General features: G+C 40.7%; 1 protein-coding gene across 7 annotated transcripts in view; it reads left to right on the top strand.

The window, feature by feature from the left end:
* Window positions 1-27431, top strand: part of BCAS3 (BCAS3 microtubule associated cell migration factor) — a 1710065-nt gene that overhangs the window by 389835 nt on the left and 1292799 nt on the right. For all 7 annotated transcript variants that reach the window (XM_073573260.1, XM_073573307.1, XM_073573290.1 and 4 more), the window contains one exon: window positions 7941-8111. In XM_073573260.1, coding sequence (XP_073429361.1) covers window positions 7941-8111 — 171 coding nt within the window. The remainder of the gene's footprint in view (window positions 1-7940; window positions 8112-27431) is intronic.

The raw sequence follows: 27431 nt of genomic DNA, 5'->3' as shown, positions 1-27431 counted from the left end.
CTAGCCTTACCTTTGCAGTTAGTCTGTCATTTAATATAAAATTGTACAATAAATGATATACCTTTTTTTATATAGGTTCAGATGTATGTAAACTGCCGTGGTCCGGTCTGATGGGCGGGGCTTATTCAACTGCTCCCCCCCCCTCCCTGTCTTGCTGTACACAAGAAGAAATGCGTAGAGCAAGACAGGGAGGGGGGGAGCAGTTGAATAAGCCCCACCCAGCGGACCGGACAGTGGCAGTTTACATACATCTGAACCAATATAAAAAGTTTTTTATGCATGAAAGGTGCGGGGTCAGGGGGAGGCAAAAGTACTAAGAGAATCCTTATGTGACACACAATTGAATGATATCATTATATGATATCTCAAAAAAGGGGTGACAGATTCCCTTTAACTGTAGATGGTAATACTGAGCATCCGTTCCCCGCCCAATTCTCTGCACAATGCAGGGGATTGCTAATGAGTTTTTTCTACTTTGAGTGCTATTTTATTGTGTTTATAGATGTTGAATCTTTCTCCCATTTGGGAGTGAATGTGTGTGTGGTTCTATATAGGGACGTAGACTGCGATCTCTAGAAGATATTTTAGACCACTTTACCAAATTGAATCATGAATCTAATACAAATAAAAAAGTATTTTTTATAATTTTTTGCATTTGATACATTTCATTTATTTCACTTTTTCCCTGTCCATTAATTTGTTATCCGCAATAATATTAGATTTTAGAAAATGCTCATTGCATGATTTAGACTAAGATGTTGTGTTTATAGTACACACATTTCTATCATGCATATAAAAATGCAATAACATTTATTTCTGATGACATAACTTTGAAAACATTTTCTAGCAGAGTATCTTACTGAAAGTTCTGAAACAGAGTTGTCAGCATCCTCATTATAAATACTTTATAAGTACTGGCCTGAGTGTAGACAGGCAGGCTTCAATTTATTTATATATTTTTCTTTTTTTTTTTTATGAAACATTTAATTATTGGGTAATTTGTCTTTGTCTACTAAATACAAAACTTTGAAATATTTATTCTCTTGAAAAATGTATGATTTACATTTTTATTCTATGGTTTGATTTTAAAACATTGCAATTTTATTACATTTTAGTCTTCATGGATGGTGGTAAAGCCTGTAGTTTGGTGGCTTATAGGGGTAGTCTTGTTTAAGTGTACTATGTGGGGATTACTCGTGGCAGGGGCAGTCAGTCTAAATCCAGATGGAGACAAGCAGGAGGACTCAACAGATAGATGGGAGCATGGAGAGATACTTTTATACCATCTCATGGAAATGGACCCTCTTCCCCACCCTCCTCTTTCTCACATTCTTTTTTAGAACAGAGAGCCCCAATGGCTACGACCTGAGACAAAGACACTAATTATGCAAGGTTAAATCATAAGTCTAACTTCATACCAAAATCTTTGGTAGAAAGCTAAAATGGAAACTGTTATTCCAAAATCATAATAAAGAGCAATGTCATCTGCTGGGACTCTCGGATGAAGCTATTGAGGGTTCTCAAACACTTTTGGGATAACTGTAGGAAATCAAAAATGTATTGGTAAGGGTCCATTCACAGATCTTATAAGTAGAAGCACTCGGAAGCCTCCTAACAAAGATTTCACCACTATTGATATATTTTTGAAATTGGTGGAAGTTGACTTACGTAAAAGTCCACGTAGCAATTATTTTTTTTTTATAATAATAATAATCTTTATTTTTATATAGCGCTAACATATTCCGCAGCGCTTTACAGTTTGCACTCATTATCATCACAATCCCAGATGGGGCTCACAATCTAGATTCCCTATCAGTATGTCTTTGGAATGTGGGAGGAAACCGGAGTACCCGGAGGAAACCCACACAAACACTGGGAGAACATACAAACTCCTTGCAGATGTTGTCCTTGGTGGGATTCGAACCCAGGACTCCAGCGCTGCAAGGCTGCAGTGCTAACCACTGAGCCACCGTGCTTTATGGAAAGTACTTCCACCAGCTCAGGGGTACTTCGATGGGGAGCCCCTGTGCACCCACTTAAGCAAACCTGCTCCTGGGCTGGTGGGAGGAATCCATTGTTTTTGAGGATCAAGACAGATGGTGTTGGTGGCATTCCTACATCGGCCTCTGGGCCAGATACATTGATGATATCTTCATATTTTCTTCTGGCTCAGAGCCTGAGTTCTACTCCTTTGTTGATCTCCTCAATGTTAACTCTATTGGCCTGAAGTTTACCTGCGAACGTAATCCAAGAGAGATTGTTTTCTTGGACCTTAACATACAGAAGGGGAAGGATAGCTGTCTAGCACATGTACATATCGTAATCCAATAATTTAACTGCTTCCAATATCTTACTAAAATGGGATACACATCATCCATCAGCACTAAAAAGGGACATACCCAAAGGGCAATTCCCCTGTATCAAGTGGAACTGTACCAACACTAGGAATTGTAGGACACAGGTGAGAGATTTCCATAAAAGATTCCAAGAAAGGAGATACTCTCGATCCATCATTGAGCAGTCCTACTCTCACGCCCATGTCAGGGATAGTGGTCCCTTCTCTCAAACCATAAGGACACATGAGTAGACAAAAATGTGAAAAATGCTGGTAACATCAGAGTCATTTGTACTTTTGATAACAGAGTCTACAGTGTGCTTAAGAAGCAAACAAATCTCCTGTTGGTGGACCCGAACCTGAATGGGCTTATCTCATTAACACCCAAGGTAACCTACCGTAAAGGAAGATCCATAGGGGACTGATTGACACACAGTCTGTGCTCCAGGCATAAGCCAGTTGGCACCTGGCTAGACAGGAAAACATGTGGTTCATTTAGGTGCAGTGGCTGCTGTACATGTAAGTGGATGAATCCCTGTAAGACCTTCACCAGCTCAGCATCTGGAAAAACATTCTACATAAGGGACTTTGGGAATTGTAAGTCTTCAGGTGTGATATACAAAGCAACATGCACCTGTCCCCTCAGCCATATTGGAAAGACCACCATGGAACTGAGAAGACAGGTGGGCAAACACCTGGGTGACATTCGTAACAAACAGGATACTGCAATAGCTAGACACATCAATAGCATACCCAATGGTCGTCTTAATAACTGTCACGCTCAAACGCGGGTAAGTCCGGTGGACAACACAGCATATAAATAAGATAGGATGGAAAAAGGAGATGTAGGCCTTAACGGAAGGGAGCTTGGAATGGGACACCTCCTGACACCAACCTGTGCCTGTCCCTAAGCTTCCCTAACGCCCTCTGTGGGTCCTTTACCCCGCATTCGTCATGTGGGTAGGCCCTCACTGTCACCCATGTGTACCCTGGCTAGTGCACTGGCTGGCAAGGACGTTAGGATCGCCTTTGCAGATGGTAACACTCGGAAGAGACGAACAGGGGACAGACAAAAAGAACACTACTCAGCTTTGGCTCTGCTGCTAAGCTCCACAGCAGCACAATAAATGGCACCAGGATAGCAGAACTCCCACAGAAGAAACACCACCGTCACAGGTGAGCGCCACACCTAGCTGGTCCTCATAGAACTTTATAACTGATGATCAGCAGATTGGTGATGTGACTCTTTAAACAGGTGGGAGTGGTTAAAAACCAACTTCACCTGACCAGTCTAAAAGATGACTTACCGCAAGAGACTGACATTAACTCTTGCTGTACCAAAATTTAAAAGCAACATTTAAATTTCAGCAGACCCAGAGCTGCCATGAATCCCTTAATGATTTGGGACAGCGACATCTCACTCTGTGTGATTGAACTCATTAGGCCAAAAGTCATAGGGGGGATCTAAACAAGAGAATCCTTCTGAAGTAGTCTGAATGAATCTTTAAGATTCAATCATTGAGCCCTAAGGGGCTTAATGAACAAATCCTGCAAACATGTTTTCTATAAATCCCACTTAGTTTTTGTCCTCTATCAAGGGACCATTTGCCTGGTCCCGTAGGAAGCTGACATGCATCACTATATGAGATTTCTCTATCATGAGGCTTTTTATCTCTTTCTATTTTGGACTTTTCACACTAACAATTGCCATTATTATACACTATTTATGTAATCCTCAATGTCCAGGTCTCCCTAGCAGTATTTGTTACCTCTATATCCCTCATGTTATCTGTATCGAAATGGCACTTGCTTGCTATACATACAGTATATACTGTATGTGTATGTATGTATTATATATATATATATATATATATAAATCTCAAAGTGTGTATGTGTGTGTGTGTGTGTGTATATGTTTGTTTGTATGTCCGGGATAGGCATCCGCACCGTCGCAGCTACAGCCACAAAATTTGGCACAGTCACACGTCTGGACCCCGAGAGCGTCCTAAGCTATGTTGTGAGGCAAAATTTTAACCCCGCGCGTTCCAATTCACCAAACAATTTTGCCCCTATCTACATACTGGGGGAAAAAGTGTGTGCACGTCAAGCCCTGCCCCTCATTGTGATGTCACAATGTCCCTATTTGCATACTGGGGAAGCAGTGTGTGCGTGCCAAGCCCCGCCCCTCATTATGATGTCACAATGGTTGCCATGGCGACGCTGATGTCATCAAAGGTTGCAAGCCCCGCCGCCGCTCATTATGATGTCATAATGGTTGACTATGAGATGCAGGATGTGTGATGAGTATATGGGCACCGGACTATGGGATGGAGGAGATGTATGATGGGTATATGAGAACGGCACTATGGGATGGAGGATATGTATATGGGCACGGGACTATGGGATGGTGGATATGTATATGGGCATGGGATTATGGGATGGAGGATGTGTGATGGGTATACGGGCACTGGACTATAGGATGGAGGATATGTATGACGGGTATATGGGCACGGGACTATGAGATGGCGGATATGTATGATGGGTATATGGGCACTCGACTATGGGATGGAGGATGTGTGATGGGTATATGGGCACTGGACTATGGGATGGAGGATATGTATGACGGGTATATGGGCACGGGACTATGGGATGGCAGATATGTATATGGGTACGGGACTATGGGATGGAAGATGTGTGATGGGTATATGGGCACTGTACTATGGAATAGAGGATATGTTTGACGGGTATATGGGCACGGGACTATGGGATGGTGGATATGTATATGGGCACGGGATTATGGGATGGAGGATATGTATGACGGGTATATGGGCACGGGACTATGAGATGGCGGATATGTATGATGGGTATATGGGCACTCGACTATGGGATGGAGGATATGTATGATGGGTATATGGGCACGGGACTATGAGATGAAGGATGTGTGATGGGTATATGGGCACTCGACTATGGGATGGCGAATATGTATGATGGGTATATGGGCATGGGACTATGGGATGGAGAATATGTATGATGGGTATATGGGCATGGGACTATGGGATGGAGAATATGTATGATGGGTATATGGGCATGGGACTATGGGATGGAGGATGTGTGATGGGTATATGGGCACTCGACTTTGGGATGGAGGATATGTATGATGGGTATATGGGCACGGGCCTATGGGATCGTGGATATGTATGATGGGTATATGGGCACGGGACTATGGGATGGAGGATAATTATAATTTTCTATAACTAACCACAGTTAGTTACTATGCCCGGGCAGCGCCGGGCTCTTCAGCTAGTATGTGTGTGTGTATATATATATATATATATATATATATATATATATACTAGCTGAAGAGCCCGGCGCTGCCCGGGCATAGTAACTAACTGTGGTTAGTTATATCAAATTATAATTATCCTCCTTCCCATAGTCCTGTGCCCATATACCCATCATACATATCCACGATCCCATAGGCCCGTGCCCATCTATCCATCGTACATATCCACGATCCCATAGTCCCATGCCCATATACCCATCACACATCCTCCATCCCATAGTCCCATGCCCATATACTCATCATACATATTCGCCATCCCATAGTCGAGTGCCCATATACCCATCATACATATCCGCCATCCCATAGTCCCGTGCCCATATACCCGTCATACATATCCTCCATCCCATAGTCCTGTGCCCATATACCCGTCATACATATCCTCCATCACATAGTCCAGTGTCCATATACCCATCACACATCCTCCATCCCATAGTCAACCATTATGACATCATAGTGAGCGGCGGGGCTTGCAACCTATGATGACATCAGCATCGCCATGGCAACCATTGTGACAATGAGGGGCGGGGCTTGATACGCACACACTTCTTCCCTATTATGTAGATAGGGGCAAAATTGTTTGGTGAATTGGAACGTGCGGGGTTAAAATTTCACCTGACAACATATCCTAGGACACTCTCAGGGTCCAGACGTGTGACTGTGCCAATTTTTGTAGCTGTGACGGTGCGGATGCCAATCCCGGACATACACACACATACAGGGGGACTCAAAGATATGTCAGATGGTTCAGAATTCATAACAGTGGTCTGAGGAGAGAGATTCTGAGGGGGCAGTAAGAGTATTGGAAATCTGGCCCTGTAACTCAGCCTGTGAGGATGCCAGTTTGTGTTGTTCCAAGGCCAAATCTTGGACTAACTGAGTCATATTCGCCACCTGATCACACAAAGTACGTAATTGATCCATAGGTGGGAAAATGAAAAAGTTTAACAGTCAGTCGTAATGTGAAGCGAGTCACTGCAGTAAATATTAGTCCTAGAAGTGGAGAAAAAGACTACGGTAGCAGAAAATAAAAATATACTGTATACTGCTTACAGAATAAGTAACAGAAGGAAATTGCACAGTACAACAAGGGGAAGTCAGAGGCGAAATCCAATTCACAAGCCGAGGTCAGGAAAGCCAGAGAGACAAAACAATTTACAGGGAGCAGGCACAAGAGAAGTCAGGTCACAAGCAAAGGGTCTGAGTCCGGGAAGAGAAACAAGTCAAACTGGGTCAGGCACCGAGGAATCAGTCTTACACAGGCGACAGCAAGTGTACGATTGACACGGGGTGGAGGAACTAGCTTGCTTAAGTAGAAGAAAAATCAAGGAAAGTGAACACAGATGATTGTGTATTGGTTGTGCTGGTCTGTGCTGCAAAGTAACATATCAGACAGGAACAGAGTCTAGATCGTGACAATTATTGAGAATCTGCTCCCTCTTATTCATTTGTCTCCGCACCCTCCATGCAAACGATAACTGCATTTGATTATTGCACGACCAGATCATGCAGCTTTATATGAAAATCCCTATTTATTACAATTGTTGGACCTGAAATAACGAGCACTTTTCACCTATTGTGTCCCCTCTATTTCCTTGTAGATTGTAAGCTTGCGATCAGGGCCCTCACTCCTCCTGTAATGGTTTAACCTGTCTTACCTTATATTGAATGGTATTGTCTTTACTTGTCCCCGCTTATTTGTAAAATGCTGCGGAATATATTGATGTTATATAAATAAAATTATTATTATCATTATTTAAATTTAAAGCCTGATTTATACAATAGATCTTTTTTTCCAAAATAATTTTAATTAGTTTTTAAAGTAATTATAACAGAGAAAGATGTTATTAAGCTCAGATTAAACATAGCAATAATGAGCACATTTTTTTTATACAAAATTTAAAAAAGTCATTTTCTCATAACAGATTTGTTTTAACACTAGCTTTGAATATGCTAACAGTAGAGATGAATGAATAAATTTGCAGGACCCTGCTCCAGCAGCCAGGTCAGTATTCTTGCCTGCATATCTCCTGCCTGCCGCCTTTCCCAACTTCTTATTTCGTTAGCCAGCTTGATGCGACATCATGCTTGCATCACGCCACCGCAATGGCGTTGTGCCAGGTTGGCTAATGAAATATGGAGCCACGGATGCCTGCAAGGAGAAAGCATTTTGCAGGCCTCTTGTCTAGCCACCACAGAATACTATTTTTTTTAGTGTGTTTAATTTTTTCCTTAATGCTGTATTGGATTTTTTTATTTTTACAGACTCTTAAGACTGGACTTACAATGGTTGGAAAAGTTGTTACCCAGCTTACTGGTACACTGCCTGCAGGATCTTCTGATGAAGACCTATCAACACACAGCAACACCAGGCGTAGTCCTCTTGTTCCAGGAGTTATCACTATTATTGACACAGAAACTGTTGCTGAAGGACAGGTAATTTTATCTTCAAAATTGTGATATCGAAGCCCAAAATTAAAATTGTATTATTGTCAGAAAAGATTTGTGGCTACATCATAACAAGCTAGATGGTGTATTTTTATAAGTAGACAGACTGGTTAATAGATAATTTGGAGAAGAAATGCGTGCAACATTTTATTACTAAGTGCACACCACAATTAACAGAAAATGAATTATTTAAAAGATGAATGAGGCTCAACACAATGTGCAAAGTGGGAAAGAAATCATTAAAGGGAAATGCCAGTTGTTAGAGCCCAAGGCAGGATCAATTATCTAGCTTCATGACCACAGCATATGGTCTTGGACCAATAACTTGCATGTGTAGTTTGTGTGCTTTATTTCTATATGTACATTAATCATGTGTACACTAATAGTATGTACATGCACTTCAGATGCTATATACTTTGGCATCTGTCTCAAGAAAATTGCATAAGGGAACGGATCTTACGGGAGAGTAAGCAATACTCATGGACACCGACTATACACAGTATAGTAAATGCACAACTATTCAGTATATTGGTGCTATAAATGTTCTAACTCCTCTACATCTAAGTTATTTTTGTTATTCACCAAAGCTAAATAGTTAATATTAATGGCACCATGTAACCTATTTTTGCTAAACGTATGTAAACCAAGGGTGCACAAGCTATGTATGTCTGAGGGTCACATTGTCATATTCAACCACTAACAAGACCTGCTGTGCTAAATTTGAGTGGGTTCCACTTCCCACTCCTGTTTCTTCCTCTCAATCAGCATCTCGAGACGAGGATGCGTGCATGTAGTTCTCTTATTTGGAAGTTATGGTATCGGTCTAGCATTTCATGACTCTCCTCAATTACAACATTATGCCCTGTGTGTACTTATAGCCAGCCACCTCTCCAAAGCTTGGCATACATAGAAACTTGATAGTGGCCAAATCCAATGATTAAGAACTAATACAAAAACATTTGGCTGATAGTTGTTTAAATTTTATGGCGGGTTTTACTTTCAGGAATGCCAAACGGCAGATAAGGCACACCATTCTCTTGATACATTATATCGACAAAAATATTAGGACACCTACATATTACACGTACAGGAGAATTGATGGCGACATTCTGAATTCATAGGCGTAATATGGAGCAGTCCCCCTATGGCAGCTGTATAATCTTTCACTTTTCTGGGAGGCCTTTCTACAAGATTTTTGAGTGTGTTTGTGGAAATTTTATTTTTGAGGTTAGACACTGAAATTGGATGATGCCTGGCTTGCAATATTTGTTTTAGTTCAGCCTAAAGGTCTTTGATGTGATTAAGTCCTGGACTTTATACCGGCCATTCACGTTCTTCCACATAACCATGCCTTTATGGACTTTGCATTGTGCACTGGGGCACAGTCATACTGGGACAGAAAAGAGCCATCCTCAAACTGTTCCTAGTAAATTGTCCAAAATGTCTTGATTTTTTTAAACCATTACGTTGTAACCCTCATTGCAATTTTTATTTAATAAATCAATAATACACATGAAAATAAGCAACTCTGTAATATATCTTATCAGAGAAATTTGCTTCTTTCTCTGCTTAAATGGATCAGGGATTATCAAAATTCTCAGACAAAATCTGTATTCAGTGAAGAGAGACTTTTCCATTACTGAGATAGGAGATGAGATGCTACTGTTAAGATTCTATCTAGAAAGGAGGAAGAGGGAGGAGCTCTGCCTGTAGCTCCTCCCTCCTCCGGCCTACATAGAATTGTATCAGTAGTAGCTGCCATCTTTTATCTCAGTAACGGGAAAGTCTGTCTTCACTGAATACAGATTTTACCTCAGAATTGAGAATTTTGATAATGACTGATAAATTTTCGCAGAGAAAGAAGCAAATCTTTCTGATAAGATATATTACAGAGTTGCTTATTTTCATGTGTATTATTGATTTATGAAATAACAGTTAAAACAAAGGTTACGCTAAGATTTCCCTTCACTGGAACTAGAGGACCTAGGTCAACCTCTGAAAACAACCAAGTGTCATTATCCTTCCACCATCAAACTTTACAGTTGGCACTATGCAGTCAGGCAGGTAAGTTAATTTTGGCATTTGCTAATCCCATACTAGTCCATCAGACTGTTATATAGAGTAGTGCCATTCGTCACTGCACAGAACACGGTTCAGAGTCCAGAAGCGATGTGCTTTTCACAATTGCTTCTGACTCTTGGCATTGTGTTTGGTGATAGAAGGATTACATACAACTGCTCACCAATAGAAATATATGTCATAAAGCTCCCCCCACACAGTTTTTGTGCTGATGTTAATGCCAGAGAAGTTTTGGAACTGCAAATATTGTGTCCACAGAGCTTTGATTATGTCAAGTTGAGCTTCTGTGGTTTCTAAATAGCGATGGGCGAGCGCACTCGAGTAGCGAGCATGATGGAAGTGAATGACAAACTCAAGCATTTTTTTCGAAGTACGGTAAAATTCTCTCCTCTCGCTCTCTTTCCTTTCCCTCTCTCTGTGCCTGGCTTAGATAATTCACTTATGTGGATCCAAACACCTACATTTTATATGACTGATTGCTCGATGTCATCCTACTCAATGTCATCCTATTATAGTACAATGCTCAAATTCATTGAGCTGGTTAGAATGACCCATTTTTTTACAAATTTTAGTAAAGGCAGACTTCATGTTGCTGGATTTTATACACTTGTGGCAATGTGAGTAAATGATTAAGGTGAGTTTCCCAATATTTTTGTGTCCATATGATATACAGTATTTATGGGAGACGTAGAAATGGCTACACTATGCATCAGTTCTGGCTTTACAAATACGGCAGTGGAGGTGGCTTGTATGCTTCATAATAGTGAGATCAGAGATGTCCATGCAAGCACTGTGCGATGCATGTTACACAAGTATAAAATAGTGATTCGATAAAAGGTGAAGAAGACTCAACTTATATATTGTCATAAGAAGCATCTGCTCATGTTCGCAAAAAAGTACGAAAAGTGGACAGTAGAAGAATGGAAACGGGTTATTTGGAACTATGAGACAAAAGTCAATAGACTGAGCTCTGATGGGTGCAATTGAAGAAAATGTTTGCATAGAATAAAAGGGATAACAAAATAAAAAGTACTAAACCTTTGTCACGGAAATAGCTTGGAGCTTAATGGAGGAATGCGCTCCTTAGAGCAACTCTTTAGAGCAACAGATAGAACCACAGAGCACTGTGTTTTCCAGGACTGACAAAAGCCGAAAATGTTATTTTTATTAGATCAAGGTTACTCTCACATACCTCCCCTTGATTAGTTCATATGGGGGCCTGGTTTGCGAGATGTGCTGGGTCTTTAGAAGATTATGAGATCCCAAACTTTCAGGATATCTTTGCCCTTGGAGGTCCCAGGCGGGAGATATTGTTGTCTTGTTTCCTATCATGATTTTACCTTTTTATAGGGATTAAACGTGGCATGGATAGTAGCATCCATCTGAGCGATATTATTTTAGAGGTGTTAGGCCGGGCTTACGATGATGTTAGTGAATGCATTATTTTCGTAACTTCACCCCAGAGCCAAATATATATCTCCCATAGATATCAGATTGATGCAAACCCCAATATTCATCATTGATTACTGGCTCCAGAGTGTCTGAGATTCGTTTGAACGGCGGAAGCTCCTGCCACGGGAAGTGTAATTCTCCACCTCTTAGTATGCGAATCCTAGACTTAGTGGCTGGTTCTCAATAGATTCCCTACTGTAATTGCCTGTTCATAGCAGGGGGTACCACTTTAATGGAGATTGAAGAGTTAGCTCTTTTTTACTTCCTCAGTTATAATTAATCCCATATGTTCAATGTGAGGCTGATATGTTCAATTAATCACATATGTTGAGTGTGAGGGTGATATGTCCCTTCTTCGATGATGTCCTCATGGATTTGCCAAGTTAATCTACAAGACACTTAAAAACATTTTTTTCAAGCTTACAGACAGTTGCGGTGTGCATAAAATTCCACCCTTTTTTTGAACCCCACATGTGGGGCTACATTGCTCCAAGTGGTAGTTTTCTTAGACAGTTCACCTATTTTCACATTTCGTTTGTAGTAGAGATTCCCAACATTTTGTAGTTTGTGAGCCACTTTCAAATACCTCTGGTTAGAGTTAGCCCCCCCCCGCCGTATAATTAGCGGTAATAAAGCCTATGTAACCAGTAATACGTTTCTTTCAGTAGTGTTATCCTGATGGTTAGGCAGTTGTGAGAAATGTTATTAAACGGTTACCCAGCCTTTGACTCTGCAGTGACTCTATGTAACTGCAGACTTGGGATCCTTACTGCTCGGATTCTCCAGTCCTGGCGCTGGGAACGGCAGTCACGTGCTCACTAAACTCTTTCTGGCCTCACTCAATGCAAGGGTATTGAGCGAGGCCAGACAAGTCTAGTTGAAATGTGTCTGTAAGCATGCAAATGACATACTTGCAGTGTGACCGCCCACTCCTGGTGCCAGCGCAGTGCGGGCGCTGTGAGGATTTTGCAAGGCGGTGGTTACATACAGTGACTGCAGACATGTACCCTAAGGCTGGACAAGCCATTTAATGTTCCAAAACCCTGGGTTCTTTGAGTAACTGTAGATCACAGCTAGGGAGTCACATACAAGGGTCATGAGAGCAATATGTGGCTCTCAAGCCACGGGTTGGAAAACACAGCTTAGCTTCTCCACTTTAGTGTGGACTTAAAACCTCCACTTTTATAGGTTTATACATATCAGTTTACTAAGTACTAATAGGAAACCATTTGTGTGCTGTATACAAGCTGAATCAGATCTTTGGGAGCAGATCTCATGGGCTACTTACGGCAAGACAAGCTTTTTACTTCCTCTGAGGATTTTACAGACTGAAACATTTTTAACATTACCTCTACATGTCTGCATTTTAAATGGGAACAGTCTTAATCCTAACCAATTATACTGTCTTCAGCCATCACCAAGTTTTATAATGCACGTTTACAACTGCTATTTATTTGAATGACCTTTATATAAATGCTTAATTGACTTTACTAGGATTTGAACCTGTGAACTCTAACACGCCAACGGAGGGTGATAAATGGCTTAGTCAAACTTTGTTTATTTTACGTTAATGCAACTCTTTGTTTAATCTTACTGAGGGCATGAACCGGCCATTAATGCTCTTTGGAGTACATACTTAAAATAATTATAAGGGCTTTGTATATACTTTCTTCAACGTTATGATAAAAATTATACTTTAAGAGGCTGCTAGACATTTTCATACATATTATTTTTGGTATGTCATCAAATGACTTCTTTACTTAATATATCATTGCTATTGAGAGTTTCTGCTGATTTTTACTTCTTAAAGGGGTTGTTCAGCCTTTAGAATTTTATTTTACCGAAAACCTACAGTTGTGTAAAATGAATTCTATCTTTACCATCCTACTTCTATCGCCACTTCCCAAGTCTTTTGCCAGTCCCTGTATCCTGGCTTCCAATTATTATATTTTGACACAAACATATTGCTATGGTAGCCAATGACTGGCTGCAGAGGTTACCAATTGTGTCTGCTGCAGCAAGTGATTGATTGCATGTCTATGGCAAAATATCTTCCCAGCAGGCAAAGATACAGAGAGAGCAATGGGACCCAAGATATTAGGAATTTTAGGTTTTAGTACCTGCATGTTGTATGCAACCAGCTTTACTTTACCCACTTTTTATAACTCCTACAAAGAAAAATTTAATATTTATACAAGAGTAAAATACATTATTTCTAAAATTAATTAAAAAAATTTCATCAAATTAAAAAAAAACATGTATATACAGTATGTGTGTGTGTATATATATATATATATATATATATATATATATATACCAAGGAGATATCAAACACATGAGCATATAGAGGTAAGCAAGAAAAATAGGATCATGTGATCAATAAATATTTATTTCATGAACCCACCAAAAGGGCATTATAATGGAGAGCATAATCAATGCATATTGATACGTTCATTAAAGTGCATATACATAGGTAAATATTTAAACATGTTTGTATATAAGGTGAAACATCAGTTTACAGTGAATAATAGTTACTCCAACCAACACTAAAGATGACCGCGCCCCGACTCGCGATTGGCTCACTGCTTTCTCAAGTGGGCCAAACCACTTTTAAGCACTTTTATTTAACTTTCATTGATGTCACTGTACATGACCATAGTCAACTTTTTACAGCTTGCTCTAAGAGAATAGGAGTCCCTGGATAGCCTATGTGAACAGAAAGCCAGTTAGCATTTGCAACCATCTCTCCATTCTCCATTCACTGTCTATGGGACTGACTGTGGTTGCCATGGCCTGTGCTCTCTAAAAATTACATACAACGGTTCATATCTTAGGGGGAACTGTCAGAATAAGTATCTGTTGATATCTGTTATAGTAGTTATGTGATATACTCAATAAAAGTCTCCGCCAATAAAGGAATATTCACTATTTTAGAAGACAGTGTGACTATGGTATATGGTTATGGTTATATAGTTGCCATCTCATTTGTATAGTTGCAGTGTAGTACTGTATTTCCTATAAAGGTAATTGATGGGTTTTTCAGCTTATGATCCTGCAACTAGCTTATCACAAGTGGATCCTTATGTAGTGAAGATGTTATCAAGGTGGCTTTGTTGTTTTTTTCCCCCTCTTTGTCCTCATTGGTTCTGCATAGAATATAGGATAAGCCATGTGTTATATAGAAATTAGTCCTAATTGCAGCCGTCCTGAGAACTTTTATGCCAAGAGTCATGGAAAATTACCTTTAGGCAAATGGACCCAGTGATTCAAGTAATTCACACAAATGTAATGAATCTCATTCAGTTTTACACCGTATGGTGAGTCAGGAGACCTGCTTGTTATTCTTATGAATTTGGGATGATTCGTGATGTGCCTCTCTAGTGACCTTGCATGAGAGAGTTAGGGAAAAAAAGACCATTCATCATCTGCCGCCATCTGACCAAGTGAATCCACAATAGATCCCATAATTCTGGAGAATAGAAATGTAAAAATAACACAGGCTATTGTTCTGTCTGCACAGGCTCATACAATGGACAGCACACTGGAGATTGCCTTATCAGATTTGTTTTGCAGCAGAACTAATGTGTGCATAGTTTTGCAAAGCATTACAAATCAGTGCACATTTGTTTTTACGTTTTTCGAGCCATGTGATTTAACCCCTTATCCAGTCATGTACGCAAACTCACACGTCAAACTGACTATAGTAGCAAGCCAGTCATGAATGTCAAAACTGGGTCACGTTGGCAACTAAAGTCCAGCAATGCCACAGGGGTTTCAATAACGTGACCAAGCAACTGTAAGAAATTATCTAAATAGTGATAAAAGTGAAAATGCACACACACTGTATAAGGCTCTACATACCCTTGTTTAAATGCCAGGTACAAAAATCGTAAAAAAGAATAATTTCAGAACTTTATTCCAAATTTAATGCCGCCCATATTAACAATTCAATTGAAAAATTAACATTTTTGGTGGAAAAATAAAGAACTAAAATAACATTTTTGCTTGCATAAATATGCACACCTTTAGGGCAGGGTTGGACTGCCGTTATTCTCGTGCGAGAATCGCATCGCACTTCAAGGACTGGCCCGGCACCTCTCCTGACCTGAGCAATACAGCTTGATGGATTACTATGCAGCTGTCAAGCTCAGGTCAGGAGAGCCGACAGGACGAGGTTTACCATGCTTTTCTCGCACAAGAAATACGGCAGTCTTTGTTGAAGTATCCTTTGATTTTATGACCGCTTTCAGTCTTTTAGGGTAGAAGACTATCAGCATGGCACATCTACAATGGTATGTAAAAGTTTGTACACGCCTGGTCAAAATTACTGTTATTGTGCACAGTTAAGCAAGTTGAAGATGAGATGATTTATAAAAAGGGCTAAAGTTAGATAACACATTTGCCTTGTATTTTAGCCAAAAAATATATACAGTGGAGAAAATTATATTAAAAATTAAAAAAAATAAATTTGACAGCTGCCAATTTTGCAAGTTTTCCCACCTACAAAGAATGGAGAGGTCTGTAGGTTTTATTGTAGGTACATTTCTGTGTAAAACAGAATCTAAAAATAAAAAAAAACAGTAAATCACATTGTATGATTTTTAAATAAATTGCATTTTGTTGCATTTTTAGATTCTGTCTCTCATAGTTGAAGTGTATCTGCGATAAAAATTACAGACCTCTCCATTCAGTGGGAAAACTTGCAAAATAGTCAGTGTATCACGTACTTATTTTGCCCACTGTATATATTGTGCATGCGCACTTCTGCTTTTCGGCTTTGCCCGCACTTGGGCAAAGCATACTCGCACACGCAAGAAACTGTTTAACTGCGCAGGTGAAATATCTAACAGCAATCTGCGTTATTCACGTCAAGGATTGTGTACAGCAGATGAGGAATGGGGTGGAGTGAACCGAAGCCACGTCCATCGGACCGGACGGACCCTATTGGCATACATTGCTGGAGCAATAAAAAGGCTTTTATGGGTGATACATGGTGAGTCAGGGAGTTACATAACTATTTAGGGAACACATAGCTGACACTGAATAAAATGATATTTTTAGCTGGTAGGACAGAAAAGTGGTGACAGGTTCCCTTTAATTAGCCTGTTATAATTATGGCTTATTTACTATCTTCATTAGGAAAAGCCAGGTAATGCAAATTTCTCAGCTTTCTAGAAATTCAGCCTTCTCTAACGTTGTGCCAAAAAGCAGCAGCCATGGATTCTTCTAAGCAGCTGCCTAGCACTCTGAAAATGAAAATGGTGGAGGCTTACAAAGCACAAGAAGGCTGTAAGAAGATAGGAAAGCGTTTTAAGTTGCCCTTTCTTCAGTTTAAAATTTTATTCAGAAATGTCAATTAGCAGGAACAGTGGATATCAAGATAAGGTCTGCAAGACCGAGCAAAATTTCAGTGAGAGATGCTCGTAGGATTGCTAGAGAGGAAAATCAGAACCCATGCTTATCTGCAAGAGACCTTCAGAAAGGTGTAGCAGACTCTGGGGTTTGTAGTGCTCACTGCACGTGTTGGGGAATACTCTCTTGGCTGCGAAATAACGTAGTCTGGCACAGTATTTTCACACAAAACCAGTCCATACGGTTTATTTAAGCTCCATAAACCGCACTGTAAGCCAGGTTGCACATCACCGGCTTACACATAGGCCATTACTTTATCACATGGGCTTTACCAAGCATTCACTAGTCATGCCTGACTTTCTCCAGTCACCAGGTGACCACACAGTTCAGTAACTGACCTTTGCCAGCGCATAGTGTTCTTTTCCCATACCCGGGGTTACCTCTCAGGAGCTCCTGCTCCACAGACTGATCTCCTGTCAGCCCTAATTCCTGGGGAAGCTGCCAAACTGGGATCACTGTCCTTGTGTCTAGGGCACTACTGACAGTCCAGATCCTCAGAAGGAAGGTAGCTCCCCCAAACGCAGTGCCTTCACAGACTCCGCAAACACACGTGACCTGTCTGGGTGCTATTCAGGACATTCGTCCAACACTCAGGCCACCAGGTCCAGGGCCTCACCGGGTGCCATTCAGGGCTCCGTTCCTACTCCCATTATCTCCCAACACACTGGCCTCCAGGTCCAATATGTCAAAACGTGCTCCCGGAATCTGATCCTACTCCCAGGATCTTCCAACACAAACCTTCCAGGACCTTGCACCCTGAACCATTCAGGTACACACTCTCTCTCCCATGTGACCCATCCTGGTCAGATTATATAGCTCGTAAACACGCCCACAGGTGAGGTATGGATCACATGGGCTGGTCACATGGTCATGACTTCACTGCAGGTCCTTAAACACACAGCCACACACACAGACTTCATCTTGGGTGTTCAGACACACCCCCTTGGGTTGGTATGTAGGTGACTGGACCCACCCATCTCTCCAAGTCACCTGGAAGCCTCCCAATGTATAGCAAAAACCCTCTGCAGTAGATCTGCTGAGCAAAACACACTCAGGATTTCATCACAGGGCCACCCACCCCTGTGATACATATAGGTCATTTAAAACCAGGCCGGTCACTGTTTCCCCATCACAATAATAATTATAATAAATTTTATTTCTATAGCGCCGACATATTCCGCAGCACTTTACATTTCAGAGGGGATTTGTACAGACAATAGACATTACAGCATAACAATAATCACATAGATTATAACAAATACAAAGAGGAATGATGGCCCTGCTCGCAAGCTTACAGTCTATGAGGAAAGAGGTAGACACGAAAGGTGGGTGGTAACAGTTGCCCTGATTGTATGGACCAGCCATAATGTTAAGTGTGTAACAATACAGACACAGAGGGCTAATGGATTCATAAAGCATGTGGGAACATGATGCGGGGAACCTGGTTATGGTAAAACTTTTGGCTGTGCCACCCAGGGATAGATTAGGTTAATGTGTTGAGGCGATAGGCCAGTCTGAATAAATGCGCTTTCAGGGCAAGCTTAAAATTGTGGGGATTGGGGACTAATCTTATTGACCTGGGAAGTGCATTCCAAAGAATTGGCGCAGCACGTGTAAAGTCTTGGAGACGGGAGTGGGAGGTTCTGATTATTGAGGATGCTAACCTCAGGTCATCAGCAGAATGGAGGGCGCGGGTAGGGTGGTATACTGAAACAAGGGAGGAGATGTAGGGTGGTGCTGAGCCATGGAGGGCTTTGTGGGTGAGGGTAATAAGTTTATACTGAATTTTGGAGTGGATGGGTAGCCAGTGTAATGACTGGCACAAGGTAGAGGCATCGGTGTAACGATTGGTGAGGAATATGATCCTGGCTGCAGCATTCAAGACAGATTGGAGAGGGGAGAGTTTGGTAAGAGGGAGACCGATTAGAAGAGTTACAATAGTCGAGACGAGAATGAATAAGAGAAACAGTAAGAGTTTTTGCAGAGTCAAAAGTAAGAAAAGGTCGAATTCTAGAAATGTTTTTGAGGTGCAGATGACAAGAGCGAGCCAGTGATGGAATGTGGGGGGGGGGCAAAGGAAAGCTCAGAGTCAAGTATGACCCCAAGACAGCGGGCATGTTGCTGAGGAGTAATAGTGGAACCACACACAGAAATGGCAATGTCGGGTATAGGTACATTAGCAGAGGGAGGAAACACAAGGAGTTCAGTCTTTGACAGGTTCAGTTTCAGATATAGTGAGGACATGACGTTAGACACAGCGTTTAGACAATCGCCGGTGTTTTCTAGAAAGGCTGGCGTGATGTCAGGAGAAGAAGCGTATAATTGGGTGTCATCAGCATAGAGATGGTACTGGAAACCAAATCTACTGATTGTTTGACCAATAGGGGCAGTGTACAAGGAGAAGAGGAGGGGGCCTAGAACCGATCCTTGAGGAACCCCAACAGTAAGGGGAAGGTGAGAGGAGGAGGAACCGGCAAAAAATACAGTAAAGGAGCCGTCAGAGAGATAGGAGGAGAACCAGGAGATAACGGTGTCCTTGAGGCCAATGGAACGGAGCATAGTGAGGAAGAGCTAATGATCCACAGTGTCGAGTGCTGCAGAGAGATCCAAGAGAATTAGCATGGAGTAATGACCATTTGATTTAGCTGTTAATAGATCATTAGAGACTTTAGTAAGGGCAGTTTCAGTAGAGTGTAAAGAGCGGAAACCGGATTGGAGATGGTCGAGAAGAGAGTTATCAAAGAGATAGCAGATAAGACGGGAGTGGACCAGGCGTTCCAGGAGTTTAGAGATGAAGGGAAGATTAGAGACAGGTTTATAGTTAGCGGCACAGTTTTGGTCGAGGGAAGGTTTTTTAAGTAGTGGATGTATGATGGCATGCTTAAATGAGGAGGGAAAGATACCAGAAGAGAGAGAGAGGTTAAATATTTTAGTTAGGTGAGGGGTGACAGCAGGGGAAAGGAACTGGAGGAGATGTGACGGAAATGGGTCACTGGTGCAAGTGGTTGGGCGAGAAGATGCAAGGAGCCTGCTTACTTCTTCTGTGACTGGTTCAAAATCAGAGAGTAAGCTAGATACAGTGGGGGAGGGAGGACGGTGCATGGTATGAGGTGATTGGGAGATGATTTCCTGTCGAATCTGGTCAATTTTTTCTTTGAAGTAATTGGCCAGATCGTCAGCTCGGAACTCCGTAGTTGGGGCCTGTACTCTTGGGTTGAGTAGAGAATGAAAAGTGTCAGAGACATTTCTGGTTATTGGACAGTGAGGTGATAAGGGTGTTGAAATAGGCTTGTTTGGAGAGGTGAAGGGTAGTATTGTATGTTCTAAGCATAAACTTATAATGGATGAAATCTTCATGTAGATTGGATTTTCTCCACAGAAGTTCGCCACACCTGGAGCACCGCTGCAGGAAACGTGTTTGCAGGGTGTGCCAGGGTTGTCGCCGTCTGTGTTGTGGTGTTCTATTTATAGGGGGTGCAAATTCATCCAGGGCACTTTGAAGTGTTTCATTGTAATGCTTCAATGCAGAATCAGGACATGAGAGGGAGGAGATAGAGGATAACGGAAACGCCTGCATGCATGTCCTGGGGAGCCCATACAGCGCCCCCTAGCTGTAACAGGGGTCACTGCAAGGTTGTGGTACATTATTGTACTGTTCAGAGACCCCTGCACAAATATGGCCTTCATGGAAGTGTCATCAGAAGAAAACCCCTCCTGCGTACTCACCGTAAAATTCAGCTTCAGTAGTACGCAAAAGAACATCTAAACAAGCCTGATGCATTTTGAAAACAAGTCTTGTGGACCAATGAGGTTAAAATAGAACTCTTTGGCAACAATGATCAAGGGTATTTGTGGAGAAAAAAATGGCACAGAATTTCAGGAAAAGATCATCTCAACAACCATTAAGCATGGGGATGCAACCAAATGGCACTGGAAACCTTTCATGAGTAGATGGAAGAATGGATTCAATGAAATTTCAACAAATTCCGGATGCAAACATAACACCATCTGTAAAAAAGCTGAAGTTGAAAAGTTAAAATGGCCCTCACAGTCCCCTAATCTGAACATCATTGAAAATGTGTATAGATCTCATAATAGCAGCGCATGCAAGGTGACCCAGGAATCTCACAGAACTGGAAACATTTTCCAAGGAAGAATGGGTGAAAATACAGTCATATGTAAAAGTTTGGGCACCCCTATTAATGTTAACCTTTTTTCTTTATAACAATTTTGGTTTTTGCAACAGGTATTTCAGTTTCATATATCTAATAACTGATGGACTCAGTTATATTTCTGGATTCAAATGAGGTTTATTGTACTAACAGAAAATGTGCAATCTGCATTTAAACAAAATTTGACCGGTGCAAAAGTATGGGCACCCTTATCATTTTCTTGATTTGAACACTCCTAACTACTTTTTACTGACTTCCTGAAGCACTAAATTGGTTTTGTAACCTCATTGAGCTTTGAACTTCATAGCCAGGTGTATCAAATCATGAGAAAAGGTATTTAAAGTGGCCACTTGCAAGTAGTTCTCCTATTTGATTCTCCTATGAAGAGTGGCATCATGGGCTCCTCAAAACAACTCTCAAATGATCTGAAAACAAAGATTATTCCACATAGCTTTTCAGGGCCAAGAAAAATATCAGAAAGGCAGAGAAGAAGAATGGTGAGAACAGTCAAGGACAATCCACAGACCACCTCCAAAGACCTGCAGCATCATCTTACTGCAGGAAGTCAGTAGAAAGTAGTTAGGAGTGTTCAAATCAAGAAAATGATAAGGGTGCCCATACTTTTGCACCGGTCAAATTTTGTTTAAATGCAGATTGCACATTTTCTGTTAGTACAATATACCTCATTTGAATCCAGAAATATAACTGAGTCCATCAGTTATTAGATATATGAAACTGAAATACCTGTTGCAAAAACCAAAATTGTTATAAAGAAAAAAGGTTAACATTAATAGGGGTGCCCAAACATTTACATATGACTGTACCTCAAACAAGAACTGAAAGACTCTCTCTGATACTTGCAAAAGGTGGTGCTTCTAGGTACTAACCATGCAGAGTGCCAAAACTTTTGCATCAGCCTATTTTCCTTTTTATCATTTTTAAAATGTAAAAAATTACAATACCCGGGACAGTTTTGTAACACTCTACCTAGTATTACATTTTATCCATCCTGACATATTCCTACTGTATTTATTATTGTTTAAAACAAAATAAGGGTGCATTCACATATTTGTATGACTATGGGCTTGCTACCTGATTTTATTTATTGGACAGCAGCACACAATCCCTTCAAGTACGTCCTATTCTAATCTTCAACATCTGATCAGGATAGGACATGCTCTGAGTTTCACGCATCTCATTCTTGGATCTATCATTTTTGCAGGTATGTGAATGGTTTTGTGAGACTCATTATAGGTCCGAATACTTTCTGAGAAAAGAAATTGGACAGCTCCTGGACATTTAACTCAGATTTAATAATGCACCCTTCTAAGAAAAGATTCTCCAGAATTGTTGTTTTATGAGAAGTGCAATTATTTCCTAAAAAAGAAAAGTAGAAATGTCCTATTTATTAAAAAAAAGGAAAAATCTACGTGTAAGTTCACCTTGGCATTACAACAATTCCTTGTTATTTTTAGAATTGCTTCCTTTGCTAATGGGAGTCATCCCATAATAATAAAAAATACAAAATTGGCAGAGATTTCACATTCTCCACTGCTGTCCTTCAAGTGTCAGGGCACAACATTACCCTTTTTTGTGTGCTACCTAAGCAACCACAGAATTGGGTTGGTATTAAACAGCTTATGTGCACTGATAGGCCTTCTGGGATTTCCCTAATGTATATCTTTTCTTTTATCATATTGTTCCTCTTCTCAGATCGATTTAATTGAAATATTTGATCACCAGTATACCAGTGTAAAAGTGAATTTGGGTTCTATTTCCATTTACAGCTGCAGGGTGATGAAAGTAGGAATTAGACATTTTTTGTCTGTAAAGAAATGTAATAGAATATGCTTTTTTACTGTGTATATGAAACTGACAGCCTGACGCCTTTCTGACTCTGTCCTTTCCCGCATAGGTATTTTGTGGTAAAGTGAAATGCGCTCTCAAACTTGTTTAACCTTCCTCTTAATGACGTGTTGGCCATTTTGTGGCAAGTAATGTGTATTCTTATTTATTTACATCAGTTAATTAGCTGAAGTACATTGAAGATAAATGCACACAGATGTTCTTTCTGCAATTAGCTTTACACATAAAACTTTATGGCTTGTAGCATGCTTTCTTGTTTTTAAATTTATTTCAGAGTGACCTCTGAATCCTCATCTATGCTTATGATATCCACTAGCCCACCCATTCTGCTGGAATGACCTTTTCTGTAGTCTCTGCTTGCCAATAAATCTCCTGATAGTCAGCTTATAGCTAACATCAGAGGTAAATAGTGCTGGTTGCTCGGTTTCTCCTGAGCATACTCGGGTGATCTCCGAGTATTTGGAAGTGCTCGGAGATTTCTTTTCTATTGCCGCAGCTGCATGATTTACGGCTACTTGACAGCCTGAATATATGTGGGAATTCTCTAACAAACAGGCAATCCCCACATGTATTCAGGCTGTCAATTAGCTGCAAATCATGCAGCTGCAGCGACAGAAACTAAATCTCCGAGCACTTCCAAATACTCGGAGATCTCCCGAGCATGCTCGGGAAAACCCAAGCAACGCGTATACTCGCTCATCATTAGAGGTAAACGATGAGTAGATAGGTGTTAAGTAACCATGGCCCTTTTGCTATGAAAACACACATTTGTTGGTACAAAATTAATGAGGAAAGAGTTGATGTACAGTGTCCTTCAACCTTTAAAAAGTAACTGCCATTTTTATTTCATAAATTAATAATACACATGAAAATAAGAAAATTTGTAATATATCTATCAGAGAAATCTACTTATTTCTCCTCCTGGATCGATTTTTTTTCCTTTCAATTAAGGTATAAAGTTTGTGTTCAATGAAGACAGATTTTCACATTACTGAGAATAGGTGAAGACAGTTGGTGCTTTAAAATTGCATGGAGGGGTAGGAGGTAGAAACAGACAGACTTTCTGGTACAAGTTCGTGAGAATCAACGGTTACATTTCTCCATAGAACCTTATCACTAACTGCCATCTCCTATCTCAGTAATGGGAAAATCTGTAGTCTCTGAATACAAATTTTACAAGTGAATTGAGAATTTTGAAAATGAGTGATCATTCCTGCAAAGAAAGAATATACAAGAAGGAAGGCACAACAGTCATAAATGTCCATTACAAAGAGATACTTTATTAATATAAATGAAGGTAGCATACAGGCGGTAGCATAAATTACCTGGAGAAGACAAGGAAACGTGAAGTAGCCGGACCCCGACGCGCGTTTCGGAGCGCTCGGCTCCTTCCTCATGGCGACCTTGTTTGCATTCTTTGTGCCAAGGCTGATGATTCCCCTAAGTCATGTAGACGGCTACTGATACTGTCAGCATATTCAACTAATTACCTTGTATCCATGTTCACATGTCGTTCCACCAGTCCCCACAAGGGATAATCTGTGCTATTAATGCGTTATTTTGCTTTGTTCTGGTATCCCATGTTTACGGTTATTTAGTTTGACAGTATATTCAATACATATCCATATTATATCTCTGCCAGGGGAACATCGTTGCATCAATGTGTTTATGGGATATTTCCCCTATATATATTTAATCTCTTCTGTTTCCTGGAGCATTTAGGTGACGTATTTGGCCGCATTTGCCATTTGTATGCCATAATCATTGGTTTTCCCTCCCCCCTTTTTCAACTCCTGATCTATGTTTTATTCATTTATATTAATAAAGTATCTCTTTGTAATGGACATTTATGACTGTTGTGCCTTCCTTCTTGTATATTCTGTATACAGTACAGTTGTCCGCGATTTAGTCCTGCAGGTATATGTGGCCTGGAGTGACATTTCGTCATCTATTTGACCATCTTTTTGGCCACATGTATATCATACGTACCTCAATCTTTCTTTACTGCAAAGAAAGAAGCGGATTTGTCTAAGGAAGATAAATTACAAAAGTTTCTTATTTTCACACATGCTATTGATTTATTTAATATAAATTAAAACAATGACTAATTTTTAAAATCTGAGAATTTCGTACAATATTCAATAAAGTTTTGACACCCCTGCAATTCTGTCAGATAATACTCAGTTTCTTCCTGAAAATGATTGCAAACACATTCTTTGGTATTATCTCCATTTAATTTGTCTTAAATGAAAAACACAAAAAGAATTGTCCTAAAGCCAAATTGGATATAATTCCACACCAAACATAAAAAAAGAGGGTGGACAAAAGTATTGGCACTGTTTGAAAAATCATGTGATGCGTCTCTAATTTGTGTAATTAACAGCACCTAGAACTTACCTGTGGCACCTAACAGGTGTTGGCAATAACTAAATCACACTTGCAGCCAGTTGACATGGATTAAAGTTGACTCAACTCTGTCCTGTGTCCTTGTGTGTACCACATTGAGCATGGAGAAAAGAAAGAAGACCAAATAACTGTCTGAGGACTTAAGAAACCTAATTGTGAGGAAGCATGAGCAATCTCAAGGCTACAAGTCCATCTCCAGAGACCTGAATGTTCCTGTGTCTACCGTGCGCAGCGTCATCAAGAAGTTTAAAGCCCATAGCACTGTGGCTAACCTCCCTAGATGTGGACGGAAAAGAAAAATTGACAAGAGATTTCAATGCAAGATTTTGCGGATGTTGGATAAAGAACCTCGACTAACATCCAAACAAGTTCAAGCTGCCCTGCAGTCCGAGGGTACAACAGTGTCAACCTGTACTATCCGTCGGCGTCTGAATGAAAAGGGACTGTATGGTAGGAGACCCAGGAAGACCCCACTTCTTACCCCGAGACATAAAAAAGCCAGGCTGGAGTTTGCCAAAACTTACCTGAAAAAGCCTAAAACGTTTTGGAAGAATGTTCTCTGGTCAGATGATACAAAAGTAGAGCTTTTTGGGCAAAGGCATCAACATAAAGTTTACAGGAGAAAAAAAGAGGCATTCAAAGAAAAAAACACGGTCCCTACAGTCAAACATGGCGGAGGTTCCCTGATGTTTTGGGGTTGCTTTGCTGCCTCTGGCACTGGACTGCTCGACTGTGTGCATGGCATTATGAAGTCTGAAGACTACCAACAAATTTTGCAGCATAATGTAGGGCCCAGTGTGAGAAAGCTGGGTCTCCCTCAGAGGTCATGGGTCTTCCAGCAGGGCAATGACTCAAAACACACTTCAAAAAGCACTAGAAAATGGTTTGAGAGAAAGCACTGGAGACTTCTAAGGTGGCCAGCAATGAGTCCAGACCTGAATCTCATAGAACACCTGTGGAGAGATCTAAAAATGGCAGTTTGGAGAAGGCACCCTTCAAATATCAGGGACCTGGAGTAGTTTGCCAAAGAAGAATGGTCTAAAATTCCAGCAGAGCATTGTAAAAAACTCATTGATGGCTACCGGAAGCGGTTGATCGCAGTTATTTTGGCTAAAGGTTGTGCAACTAAGTATTAGGCTGAGGGTGCCAATACTTTTGTCTGGCCCGTTTTTGGAGTTTTGTGTGAAATGATCAATCTTTTTGCTTCATTCTCTTTTGTGTTTTTTTCATTTAAGACAAATTAAATGAAGATAATACCAAAGAATTTGTGTTTGCAATCATTTTCAGGAAGAAACTGAGTATTATCTGACAGAATTGCAGGGGTGTCAATACTTTTGGCCACAACTGTAATACTAGCTCTAAGGCTGGTTTCACATTTGCGTTTTTTAGCGCTGGAAAAAAACGCATACCTGCGCATGCGTTTTTTCCCCTATATTTAACATGGGTGCGCATACCTGCGCGCTGGTAAGCGCATGTATGCGATTTTCATGCGCTGCGTTTTTTTGGGGTGTGCGTTGGTATTTTCCAGACGCAGCATGTTGCATTTTTTGGCCCTGCAAAAAAGCGCATGCGCACGTTTTGCGCTAAAAATGGCCATTATAGCCTATGGATGCGCATATGTGCGCACTGGCATGCTCATGTATGCGTTTTTTTGCATATGCGTTTTTTTTTTTAAACAATGGAATTTAGGGGTTTGGGTTAGAGTTAGGGTTAGTTAAGGGGGTTTAGGGTTAGGGTCAGGGTCAGGGTTAGGGTTGGGGTTTGGGTCAGGGTTAGGGTTAAGTATGGTTTGGTTAAGGGTTAGGGTCAGGGTTAGGGTCAGGATTAGGGTTAAGTATGGTTTTGTTAAGGGTTAGGGTCAGGGTTAGGGTCAGGGTTAGGGTTAGGGTCAGGGTTAGGGTCAGGGTTAGGGTTAAGTATG

This window comes from Dendrobates tinctorius, unplaced genomic scaffold (genome assembly GCF_039654945.1).
Source record: "Dendrobates tinctorius isolate UK_male_01 unplaced genomic scaffold, ASM3965494v1 ptg000007l, whole genome shotgun sequence".
NCBI lineage: Eukaryota > Metazoa > Chordata > Amphibia > Anura > Dendrobatidae > Dendrobates > Dendrobates tinctorius.
Note: the sequence above shows the minus strand (reverse complement) of the source record. Positions and strands in the feature narration are given on the sequence as shown.